At 40.6% G+C, this 12,838-nt stretch overlaps 1 protein-coding gene across 2 annotated transcripts in view; it reads left to right on the forward strand.

Annotated features, from left to right (window-relative positions):
• The window catches only part of IGF2BP3 (insulin like growth factor 2 mRNA binding protein 3), a 113,415-nt gene that overhangs the window by 94,082 nt on the left and 6,495 nt on the right, over positions 1 to 12,838 (forward strand). For both annotated transcript variants that reach the window (XM_033088578.1, XM_033088579.1), the window contains one exon: positions 10,070 to 10,186. In XM_033088578.1, coding sequence (XP_032944469.1) covers positions 10,070 to 10,186 — 117 coding nt within the window. The remainder of the gene's footprint in view (positions 1 to 10,069; positions 10,187 to 12,838) is intronic.

A 12,838-nucleotide genomic window follows, 5' to 3' on the forward strand; every position in this document is an offset into this window, starting at 1 on the left:
GTTTTTTTGCTATTTACATTAGAATTTCCCCAGACCTTTTGAATTAGAGCACCCCCCCACACACACACACACACATACACACCTTGGGGTAGGGGGTTGGGGGTGAGACCCAGGTGTCATTATTCTGGAAAACTCCATAGGTGACATCAGTGTGTAGCCACGGTTAACAACAGCTGTTCTGTTTCTTAACTGGTTAAGAGTCTATTCCCCACCTTGAACTTAAAATGAATCAAAATCTCAGTGGGAGTGGATGGAAGCTGGTTTTGTAAAGGTCAGCAGGAGCTATTTGTTACCCATTTACTGTCAAGAACTATTCTGCAAGGAATGTTGATTAGTCTGTGGAGGGTGGACCCAAATGTTGGAGAGAGTATCTCCTATCAAGACTAATGCTTGGGAGACAATATTTGGAATAAGCGTAAACACACACCACTCATGTATGCCCCTTTTTCTAACTTGTTTGAAGCGTTATTTTAAAGTGTAGTGGAAAAACTTACCCCCTTTTCTCTGCACCACCTGTCATTCTAACACACAGGCAACTATCAGGCCAAAGCCTTCTGTGGGATGCTGCCACATGTCTGTTTTCATGCTTCTAAATATATTTTGGCATGCTGTGTTATCAGGATTAGGTTTGGCTGTGTGTTACAAGTTTTAAAACGTGGTTTAAATGAGTTTTCCTTTTTCAAGAGGAGAGTTCAAGGGTAGTTCTGGTGTTAGTTCTGCCATGTCATCTCGGCCTGGTGCTCCTATTAGCTTAGTATGCCGTCTCCTGGCCCAGCATGACTGCTCCAGCTCCAGCCATTGAGTCTGATTCCAGCCAGCAAGAAGGATGAAGGATCAAAAATTGGCAGCCACCTCATTTAAGGACACTGCTTTTCACACTTCCACTGGTGTCGTGTTTGCTAGAATATAACACCTGGCCACGTCTACCTGGAAGAGAAGCCGGGGAATGGAGTCAATAACTAAATAGGTGACTAGGTGCCGAGGACGGTTATTTGACTGGGCCCACCCTCGATTTAGCATATTACATGCTAAAGGAATCTCTCAAAGCCTGGGAGGGAAGAGGTAAGCTTTTAAGCTCTCCCCCTACCCATTTACCCACCTCCCCCACCCCCTAAAAAAAAGAGCAGACTCTAATTCTGGAGGAGAATATTCCGTGTTCTAATTCCACTCCTGCAGATTATTTTCATCTAATAAAGAGAAAACACCACTTTCAGAGAATTGTATTACGTCTCTGGATGCCAATTAGAGTAAATTTTACTTCCAAATAGCTGTCAGGTGATTTTCTGGTTTAATTTTTCAGAGAACAATTCTTTAACAAGTTTTCTTTTAGTCTATAACTTCATGGGGGAGGCATACTTAGTTTTGGAATAGCTTTGCCTTACTGTCTATTATTAGACTTTGTTCCTTTTCTAAACCCAAATCACTAATAAGCGGTCACCACTTTTTTTTTTGCTTACCATTGCTTCGTCGGGTCCTTTTATTCCCTTTGGCTTCACTTTCTTTCTTGCTGAAGAACGTAGTCTTGAAAGTCTGTGATGACAGTTTTTAAAAACCCGGACTAAAGGATTGAAGGTTGGCAGATATTTGCTCTCAGCCCTTGGTGGTTACCCTCCATCAAGGTCTGGCATCCACAGCTGCAGCTCAGAAGCTTGCTGGCCTTAGACGCTCTCACAGAAAAGCTTACTAAGATTGTCTCTTCATCCTCGATGCCCTATAGGTTAGCAGTAAATGTCTGCTCTTAATTTAAATGCATATTGCCTGGCAAGGAGCAGGTTTTGATGACCAAATGTTTCAAAGAATCTGACTCTATTTTTATGCACTGCTTCCTCTTTCTTTTACAGTTGTTTCATTTTTCTCCTCGTGTTTTCTCACTTCTGCTTTGTAACATGAAAGTGGAATGGATGCGTCTTGCCTTGGATACATCCCTTGCCTCTGCTCCTTCCAGAACGTTGCCCACCCCTCCCCCGACAACATACCCTTCTTCCTGGAACCTGCCAGGTTGATTTTTCCCAGAGAGCCAAAGAGTTGGTTCTTCCAACAGACAAAAACTGTCTAGTTCCTGCCCAGCAGCTGGCTCATGCCATATTGAATTGGCAAACTTCAAGTTTATAAATGACAGGAAATGCTCCTTCCAGAAATGCTCCAATAGTAGGGAAGAGGCAATTGGCAGCTAGTGAGCAGAGCAAGAGCTGGAATTGGCTCAGAGCAAGAGCTGGAATTGGCTCACTGCATCATCCGTAGCTGGATGGACCTGGCAGCTTGCTTTGGGGTTGGCAGAAGTTACCCCAAGTGCTGTTTTCTTCATAATTTTGATAGCGTCTTTAGAGTCTTCCCAGAAGTCTCCAAAACAAGTGTAACCTTAAAATTGCTAACTTGATGCTGATGGAAGATGCAAGCAAGGTTCCTTAGGTCTTAGCTAGCTGGAGGTGCTCTTGAAGAAACAGTATGCGTTGAAAGGGAGTTTTCGATCAGGTGAGTGTTTCATGGAGACTCTTCGTCTTTCTGCGGATTTCTTACTGTGGGTGCAGCTCTTGTCAGTAAACAGTTTCCAAGTAGTAATTCATTGCACACTTTTATTACCTCTAAGAGGCCTTGATTACTAAGTTATGGGGAAAGAGCTTCTTTGCCTTTTTTTTTTGAAGACTTCAGTATTCTTTTCAGGTCATGGAGTTGAGTAAACTTTGTTCCAGTTCCAGACCAAAATCCATTCAAACAAAACAAAAAGACCCAGGAGTATCTATTTCACAAGCCCAAGGAAAACACTGGCATCCTTCCAGGTTCCTGGAGTCTGGTGTTGGCGGGCTTGCACGTCTCCATGCCTCTGTGGTGTCTTACATTCTGTTCCCCACAAAGTAAATACACTTAACCTTATACTGTTTGCTCATTCTTGTATCTCCTCATGATAGATGATTAGGAATTACTCACTGGCAGACTTCACCAGTTAGGCAAACTTTCAGTTGAGCAGCTTTGTTCTTTTGTTTTTTTTCAAGCTATAGCATAGAGTCGGCCAACAAGTCCAAAGGAAGTTTTGCGGATAGCACCTGGCAGAAATCCACTGGGGAGCAGCTTGTGTCCTGTGAATGTCCTTCGCCTCTGAAGGTTTAGGGCAAAGGGCTCAAGATAATGCATCTGACCATTAACTTAAAGGCAAAGAATGTGTTGCAGAAGGGGTCACGCTGATGAGTTTTTCCAAGTTCCATCTCCGAGACCTAAATTCACAGATGGAAGAGGCTTATCACAACCCATTGTTCTGGCTTATTAGTTTTGTAAGTAAACATGAAGTTCTCTGCTTATCAGAGTGCCCAAATCCTGAAAACATGGCTCACTGTATATGCTCAACCCATAGAAGAAGCCAGTTTAATGACTGTCAAGTGGACAGGATGTTTACGTGAGGTGAGTGATGTTGCCAGGGGAAAATTTCTTTCAAAAGTAATTGGTAGTCAGGGAGATGCCAGGTGGACGTGGGCATTGGAGCAGAGGGAATTGGGCTGTGTTCAAAATGCCTCCATCAAGCTTCAGACCTCTGATGAGTCAACGTTTTATTAAGGTGCTATTGCCAAGACTGCACGTCACCGTGTCAGTCCAGGGCACCCCCTCCTGTGCTTGGTCTGCTTCTACACTGCTTCCCATTTGACAGGCTCTGCGGCTTCTGTTTGCAGGCTCGTGCACAACGTTGCTCTGTCTGCAGAGTGATTCTGCAGGTCTTTGCCTCTTCTTCCTGTTAGATTTTGGTCCTTTCGGCCCTTCTCTGCTGACCACCATTCCTTTTCCAAACTTTGCACAACTTAGGCTTCATGTTGGATTTGTTACCTCCCTCCCCCAAATCAAGAAAACAAAAGCACCAATAGCATTTCATCACTGTGGTAGAAAGATTATTTTGCTTTTGTTCAGCTTTTGAGGCTGTGACATAGTTTTTGTCTCCGAGCTTTTCTCACAGCAAGGTCTTCTGGATCTTCTGGGCTGAGACGCAGGCTCAGACTGTGCTTGTTGGCCTTCGGCTCAAAGGATGATGTTGTCTCTTATGTTCATCCTGAGGACACTCAGAAGTAGCTCTCTGGGATCCGTCCCACAAAGCGTGGTTTTTACTAAGTACATGAAAGAGTTTTTCTCTTATAGACATGGTAAATCTCACAACTGATTTTTCTTTTAATTAGCTGCTGGAGAGCTTAGCGCCAAATTTGTGTAATAACAGCATTTCTGGCTTCGTCTTGTCTTTTCTATTCGGGTCCCTGTGCTCTTATTTCTTCACCTCCTTTGTTTTATCTTTCTAGGTTATGTGTACTTTGTAAGCAGCATAAAATCTTTCTGGAACGAGGCCCAGAAAACAAATAATTATATGCATTGGGGCAGATCTGGGCAATTACACATTAGATTTAGTCTAGTCATTAAAAAGGTCCTTATCCCCACCAGACACCCCCCCCCAAAGTATATTATTCAGAAGAACGTTGTAAGTTCTCAGTGAGATAAAATATTTAGATCCTATCTTTAAAAAAATTGGTTAAGGATAACGTATCGGTTTTACTCTAAGGATCAGAATGACAAAATAAATTGGTGCTAACACTGAGCAGAGCTGGTCACTGTCAGCACTCATGCAGCTGGTCTATTGTGTTTCCCTGAAAACAAGACCTCGCCGGACAGTCAGCTCTAATGTGTCTTTTGGAGCAAAAAATAAGACCGGGTCTTTATAATATATAATATAATATAATGTAATGTAATGTAATGTAATGTAATGTAATGTAATATAATATAATATAATATAATATAAATATAATAATATAAAACATAATACCGGGTCTTATATTAATTTTTGCTCCAAAAGACGCATTAGAGCTGATTGTCCGGCTAGGTCTTATTTTTGGGGAAACACGATATCCAGTTACTAAAGTGAGATAGGCCTCAAAGTGTCCCTCTGGAATCCTTGGTGTATGGGAATTGCATAACACACTGGCAGGCTGGGAAGTATGGCACTTTTCCAAAAGAGGCACTGTTCTGATGGCTTGGAAATACTGAAGAATGAAATAATTTTATGTGGTGTTCACCACTGATGAATAGCCACAGAAGTGACCCGACCAAACCGTGCAGGAAAGACCCCTATTGCAAATCTCCATAGTCAAGAGTTTCATGGTAAGGCAAAGTCTTCTGGTGTGTGTGTTCTAAGAAGGCTCGTAGAGCTCCAAGGGAGACAGCTGACAGCTGTATGAAGTCCTGTAGTGTGTTACGACATCCTGGGACACATAAGGAATAACAAAGAAATACCAACTGTAAAGAATATAGTGCATGTATTTATACAGATGCTGAAGAAACAAAACCCAATAATCAAAGAAGAACCCAATGGTTTTTGTCAAGAATATTTCCTGGAGTTGAATTTTAGGCTAACTTGTATAGGAAATAGGTTTGTGGTAGGGATTATAGACGAAGGAAGAGACTTAGATAAGCAGAGTGTAGATGATTTTCATTTGTGAAACACTAGGTGTGGCGTCTAGAATCATATTAATACATTGCTGAATTTTTCGTAAGTGTGAAAGGCATGGTTCCAACTAAAATGATTTCCCTTTAAAATATTGACTGTAAGATAAATTTATTAGCATGAGAATTTGGAACTATCTGTCAATTTTAAATGGTCATGCTTCAATACAGCATTTCTATTACATAAAATCTTAGAAGTATTTGTACAAGGGCACAAGATTTATGTTTAAAGATTTGATTGCAGTATAGTATGAATTAGTGAAAAATTGGAAACAAGACTTCTTTTTTCCCCCTTTCTTCCGCTCTCCCTACCCCCAACTCCGTTTCAAGCTGTTGTTTCTCAGTCTAGTTGTGTAGGGCACAGCTCCCTGGCCCATGCTGGTATTATGAGCCTTGTGCTCCCCCCTGACTGAGGCAGCCGGTCGCCAGTCGTAAGCCACTCACAGCAGCTCACACCAACCTCTGGCTGCTCACGGCAGCCCAGCTCCAGGGATAGCATTGTTCACAATCTTAGCTGTAGAGGGCGCAGCTCACTGGCCCATGTGGGAATCGAACCTGTGACCTCGGCGTTAGGAGCACAAACACCTAAGCCACCAGGCCGGCCCCAGACTTTCTAAAGGTCTTTAAAATAGCATCCTCAGCTGTAACAAAACTGTCAGATAAAGATGAAGGAATTGCGGATTTCTTTTCTTGACACCTTTTTGGTGATGTAGTTATTTTATTCCCATAGTGGAAAGAAACATTGAAACTCTTAAGTTATAAAGTGTCTTAAACATGCAGAAGATGGATGTGTGCAGATGAGACAACACACCTGTTGCTTTTCGTTTCTTGTTCTAGTAGAGCATTGTGTATGATTCAATTAATCTTTTTGTGTGTGTGTGGTAATTTTAATTGGGGTATAATGGACGTAACTAGTTTCAGGTGTACAACATGATTTGCTATTTGTATATTGCAAAATGATCTCAAGTCTAGTTAACCGTCTGTCACATCATTACAAAACCTGTTTTTCATTGTGATGAGAACTTTTAAGATCTACTCTCAGCAACTTTCAAATATGCAGCACAGTATTAAGAAGAGTCACCACGCGGTACATTACATGCCCGGGACTTATTTTATAACTGCAAGTTTATACCTTTTGACCCCCTTTATGTCATTCTTAATCTTTAGTTATCCCTATTCTTTAAAATAAAGAAATGTTTTAATGGACTATCTCTGGTGCCCTTCTTAGCATGTTGATGATCAAAGGCGTAAGCTTTTGCCAACTACACATACTAAATTTCTTATGATTCCTAGGAAGTCGTGCCAAAGCAGATAAAAGAGTGGTCTGATCAGGGAAGGCAGCACTTTCTTGAATGCGAGTTCTATTGGGCCATTTTTCTTAAGAGTAACTTATCGGCTCTAGGTGACTATTTCAAAGCAGAGCCATACCCATTGGAAGCTGGGTATATAGTGTGTGTGTGTGTGTGTGTGTGTGTGTGTGTGTGTGTGTGTGTGTGTGTGAATATGGCTAAGGTGATAGAGAAGCCCAGCTTTGAATCCTGGCTCCAACATTAGTATGGGACCTTGTGCAAGTGACTTAACCTCTCTGGCTCAATTTTCTCATCTTTAAAATGGGAATCTTGTTGTTAGTTTCTATCAATTGGATCAGTTGCGAGTTGTAAATGAGGTGATGCACAGCACCTCACAGAGGAAACTCAAACTCACCACACAGGATTGCTTGTCTACCCCTGCTCTCTGATTATAGTTACCTTCCGTTAAGCCCAACTTTTTACGCTAGCATGCTTTTGATCCAGCTCCCACTACTACAGAAAACACAAAGGCAGCATTGCAATGTTCCATGAATGCGTTAACTGGAATTACACCATTCTGTGTGGGCGAAGAGAGAGCCTTTTTGTGTAATTCAATAATATTTATCAATTTGAAATGTTTAGGCCCTTTAACTCAGCATTTCTAAGAATTTATGCAGTATAAGTATTTGTACAAGGGCACAAAAGTTTGTACAAAGATTTGATTGCAGCATTATATGAATTAGTTGAAAATTTGGAACTAGACACATATACAATAGGGATGAGATATATATGAGAGCTGTGGTATATGTTTGAAGGAATACTGTTGATAGAATGAGGTAAGGCTGTCTGAATGACATGGGAAGATATCCAAGGTGTACTGCTAAAGTAAAAAAGCAAATTAGAGCGTGTTATATGTAGTTGCACCCATTTTTTAAAAAGTTTAATACATTTTCCCCCATGAAACATGTCTGCCTGTCGTTTTCTAGTTTCCCATGTCTTCCTTTTCTCTAGGTTTTTGTCATTCTTCCTGAGCATTTGGCTTGAAAGAATTACAACTATTTGGGCTTAGTACTTTAGTTAGGCAATTAGCTGATTGTGGAGTTAATAGTTATTTGGTCAATGGAAGTTTTTCTGAGTTTAGGAATTCCTAGACAAGTTTTTGACATTTTCAGATTTTGATGTTGTTGTTGTCTAATATCATTTCCCTTAGTTCCATTTTTTAATTGGCAAATAGGCAAAAGAACCAGCCCAGCTCTTTTATTGTTTCTAGAGTTTTTGTTTACTAATTTCTTTATTTTCATATTTTGGCTTATAAACGAGAGATTTCACACAGCTCTAGAGGCTGCAAGTCTGAGATGAGGGTGCCAGCATGGTCAGGTGAGCGCCCTCTTCCAGGTTACAGACTTCTGGTTGTATCCTTACGTAACGGAAGGACCTAATTTAATCTTTTTTAAATCATTGCTTCAGAAGAAGGAAATTAAAGACTTAAAAAAAAAATTTCCTACTGAATAGTGTGACTAAACCATGTCCTATGGAACAACCTTCTAGTAAGTCCCTGTTGAGGGATGAGTGGAATGGCTGATTCAGCCATCCGTGGGCTTCTGCTGTTGGCCGTCAGTATCTTTCCAGACATGTGGCGCTTCGAGCCGGGTTCTCTAGCTCCCCCTCTGTGCTTACAGGGAGAAGATGATACCCACCATTAATGTTACTAGTAATTTCTGTGTGGTGATGTCTTTTGGTGGAGCAACATTAAATGGGACAAAATTATGTTTCCTTATCCAGTAAAAATGAATGAGCCCAGTGCTGCTGTTTTCTTTGACTGAGATTTCCAGAAACTTCTAAATCAAATTCTAAAGATTTCCCTAGTTTGCTGGGATGCTTAAAAGCAAAACTGCTGGCATGTTTTTGTTTTGAGACTTTTAAAAAATTTTTAGAAAGAGTTTAGGTGAAAAAATTAGACATTATACTGGAGCTGTTTGGTGGCTGTATGTGTACGCATTACAGTATTGATGGATTGAGTTCTTAGGAATGGAATTTATAGTATCTTACATAATGAGAGAAGGTTCAAGAATTATGTGAAATGTTTCTTACCAAGTAGTTCATGTGTACATTTCTTACTGCAAGGTGTCTTCTAACATTTCTAGAAATCTGTTTGTTAGGTGTACTTTTTCTTAAAAAACAAAAAAATGCATATTATGCTTGGTTTACTCAGTTTTTGCTCATCTTAAAATATTTCTTAGCACATATGGGAAATCTCTGTACCTTTCAGTTTTGCAGTGAACTGCTCTAAAAAAAATAAAAAAAAATAAAAATATTAAAACATTTCTTGGAATGAATTACTTGGAATTATAATAACTTATCCTTGGAAGCATGTTTTTCTTACTGGTGTTAGAAGGTAAACAGTGTTAGCTACATGAACATGTGAGATTGCTTCTGCGTTTTAAACCTTTAGCTCACTGATGACATTACTGAACTTTGAATCGGCCTTTGTTAAGGACCCAGTCACTGTGAACTGTCCTCTTGAGCGTGTCCTTTAGCCCTGCAAGAATGATTGTTTGAAGGGAGACTCGGGAGGGGCACAGCCAGCTCGAGGTGGGAAGATGAGGGATACAGATAAAATCCACTGATGAAAAAAACCTTTTAGGAATTAGCCTTCAAAGTGTTGTCCAATTTGTCCATAAGAGGCAAAGGAAAAGTAGAGATAGAAGGAATAAAGAATTATATGGGGAAAATCTTACCGCATTTTACCACTAAGGTGAATTAGGTCTTTTCTAATCCTGTTCTATGCTTGGGTGTGAACTTTTACATGATTAAGAAATACAGAGATTCAGGAACTTTTCCCTTTGAGAATAGTTCTCAGTATGTGTTTCAGAAGCAGACCCTATGCGGATAAGGTGTGGAGCTGGGATCCTTGGATGCTGTCCTGTCTGTTGATGTGCAGCCCAGAAAATCATTTACTTGTCAAGAACCTACCTTGGGTATAGTGATGGGGGATCTCACTAAATTTTACATACAATATTGTGTCTCTATTCTGTTTAAAGTTTATAAATTTTCATATCTTTTAAATCTGCAATTTGGTGACATTCTAAAGTTGATGAAAATTGTGTACAGAAGTGACATTTCAAGTGCAAATGCTTTCAGGATGAGTATGTAAGATCTTCTCAACCTGGTAGGTAAATGTGTGTCGACTTACTGTGGTGGTTTTCCTAAAACATCCCAGTAGCCCTGCTGTATGAAGATGCCCACATCCCCGTGCCAAAGACAATAGCCTGATTTGTATTAAATAAGCATGAATATTGTTTCATTTCCAACAGCAGTCAGAAACGGAGACTGTTCACCTGTTTATCCCAGCCTTATCCGTCGGTGCCATTATCGGCAAGCAGGGGCAGCACATCAAGCAGCTTTCTCGCTTTGCAGGAGCGTCTATTAAGGTACTGTGTTCCTCCCCTGTAGCTCTCCTGGTGCCTTAAAACGAGTAAGTCAGACACGAGTCTTCTTGCCACTTCACAATTTGAATGGAAGGGAGCAATCTATACTGAGGTTACATAGGGGTGTGACACAAAACCCCAAACAGTAGCTTACACAACGGAAGTTCGATTCTCTCTCGGAAATAGCCTGGAGGTGAGCAACCCAGCGCGTGCTATGGCTCTGCCCCAAATCCTTGGACTGAGGTCCCTATTGGCTCCTCTACCCCAGGCATGGCCTTGGTCCCTCATGGGCCCAGATGACATTACTCAGTGGTCTAACAACCACATCTGTGGCCCAGCCAGTCGGAGAGGAGGACATAAAGAACCTTTCTCTTAGGTTTCCCGTTAGCTGCTGTAGGATACTGCTGCTCACATTCTGTTGCCCAGAACTGAGTCAGGGCCAGACGTAGCAGAAGGGGCAGCAGGGAAATGTAGTCCATGTGTGGTCACCTAAATTCTATTATGATGGGAGGTAGGGTAACAAACATCAGAGGACAACTAATGGTATCTGCTGACTACATAATTGTGTGTTCTGAAGAATCTGTATTTTGATATGTTGAGAAACATGGGTCATTTTGTTTTTAAAAAATACACAAATTGACAAAGGCTTGCTATGATAGCTTTCTTCAGGAAAACCCCTCTATTCTATTGGAGGGTTTTATTTTGGTTATGTTCTATAACTTTTGGTTATATATTATAAACTTTTAATAAGATTTTATTTAAAAGACTACAGTACTCAAAAAACTGCACTCAAATGTTTGTAGCATCTTTATTCATAACTCCCAAAAATGGGAAGAAGCAAATGTTTGTCAATTGGCAAATGGATCAACTGTGGTCCAGCTATACAATAAATACTGCTTAGTAATAAAAAGGAACAAACTATTGATACATACTATAACTTGGATGAATCTCATGTGTTATGGTAAGAGAAAGAAGTCCGATTCAAAAAGCCACACACTGTATGATCCCATTTATATGACAATCTGGAAAAGGCAGAACTATAGGGATGGAGAGAAAAAAAGTCCGTGGTTGCTGGGTAGGAGTTGGAGGTGGAGGAGGGGTGACTGCACAGAGGCCGCACGAGGAAACGGGGGGAGTGACGGAACTGCTTTTATTTTGATTGTGGTGCTGTTTACATGACTGCATTTGTTACCAAGAGAGTAAACTTGACTGCATGTAAATAAACAATAAAACAACCACACACAGAAATAGTCTTTAGACACTCTCTTATAGCAAAAGATAACAAAATGTGTGCACAGGAAATGCAGCCAAAATATGTAAGTGGGTAAAGGAAAAAACACTGAAAAATCAGGTGGTGAACTAGCTTTACTATCCTGCTAGTTTCCTGATTAATGAGTTAAAAATAAATCTCTGACACATGCTCACACATTAAAAAGAACCTAGTAGATTCGTTTTGGGAAAACTGCAACGAACATTTCATGAACAAGAACTGGGTATTTAGACATTTGTTTCTTTTTCTTTCTGGCTTTCCATGGAGGTTTTATAATGAGGTTAAAATGTTTTTGTTTCCAAAAAATCTGAAACACACAGAATATGAAAGAGTCACCACTACTCTTTTAACACTTGGGTAGATTCACAGATATGTCAATTTCCAATTATGTGTGTTCATGTCTTACACATGTAGATGGTTCTTCATCTGTCCTGCACACATGTAATGCAGCGCTGCACAGAGTTCTTTCAGCCAAACTGTGATACACAACCTTGTGCTTTAACGAGTCCACAGAAGTCGATTTGATCAATCAAAAGGCACGAGCTTTGCTCAGGCTTTTGAGAGATGGCGGCATTTTCTAGTCCTACCCTCAGTACGAGTGCCCTTAGCCTCAGTCCCCTCTCACCAGTTTTGACAAAGGGACTTTTTAAAAAAGAAAACTAGTCAGAAAGATAAAAAACAATTATCTTCTTTTCAGGGATTTCACAGGGATTTCCTGTGAATAGAGCTTGGACTAAAAGGAAGTAATTATTTGCTTGTTTTATAGACTCAAAAGTAGTCAGTGCCCAGCATAAAGCAGGAATAGTATCAGCTTGGCTCGAGGTGACAGCGATGTTCGTTATACGTTGACGGACGGAGAAAGCATGATCCATGAAAAGCAGACACGTTCTCTTGATTGTAAACGTGTGGGGAAAGGTCTCTTAACTGACAGTGATCACGATCAGAATTGAGTGGTAGAATTTGCAGTGGTTTTTATTGTCTTGTTTCCTATTCCTGTATAGTGATGTACTGTAAATAATGAGAATCAATTTGCTTCCTGTACAGTAAACGTCTAGCAAATATTTTTCTTTTAAAACCACTCCTTACCAGCTGGGTCCCAGAATCCTTGCTTACTGTGACTGGGGAAATGCTGAAGGGGATTCCTCCTCCTCCAACAGTCTCTACATTACCCCAGCCCAGACTTTCGTGTGATTTCAGATACGCTGCAAGAATAGAAAAGTCTGAGTTTACTTCTCTCAAATTAATGTTAGTTTATTTCACGTTACTCCAGTGAGCGCACGTTGGGGGAGTTTGCCAGGCGTCCTGACTGGTGAACGTAGCGGTTTCTTGCACACACAGGAAGCCTCGCGTTCTCATACATGTGGGCCAAGGGCCACACTTGGAGC

Source organism: Rhinolophus ferrumequinum, chromosome 20 (assembly GCF_004115265.2).
Source record: "Rhinolophus ferrumequinum isolate MPI-CBG mRhiFer1 chromosome 20, mRhiFer1_v1.p, whole genome shotgun sequence".
Classification (NCBI taxonomy): Eukaryota; Metazoa; Chordata; class Mammalia; order Chiroptera; family Rhinolophidae; genus Rhinolophus; species Rhinolophus ferrumequinum.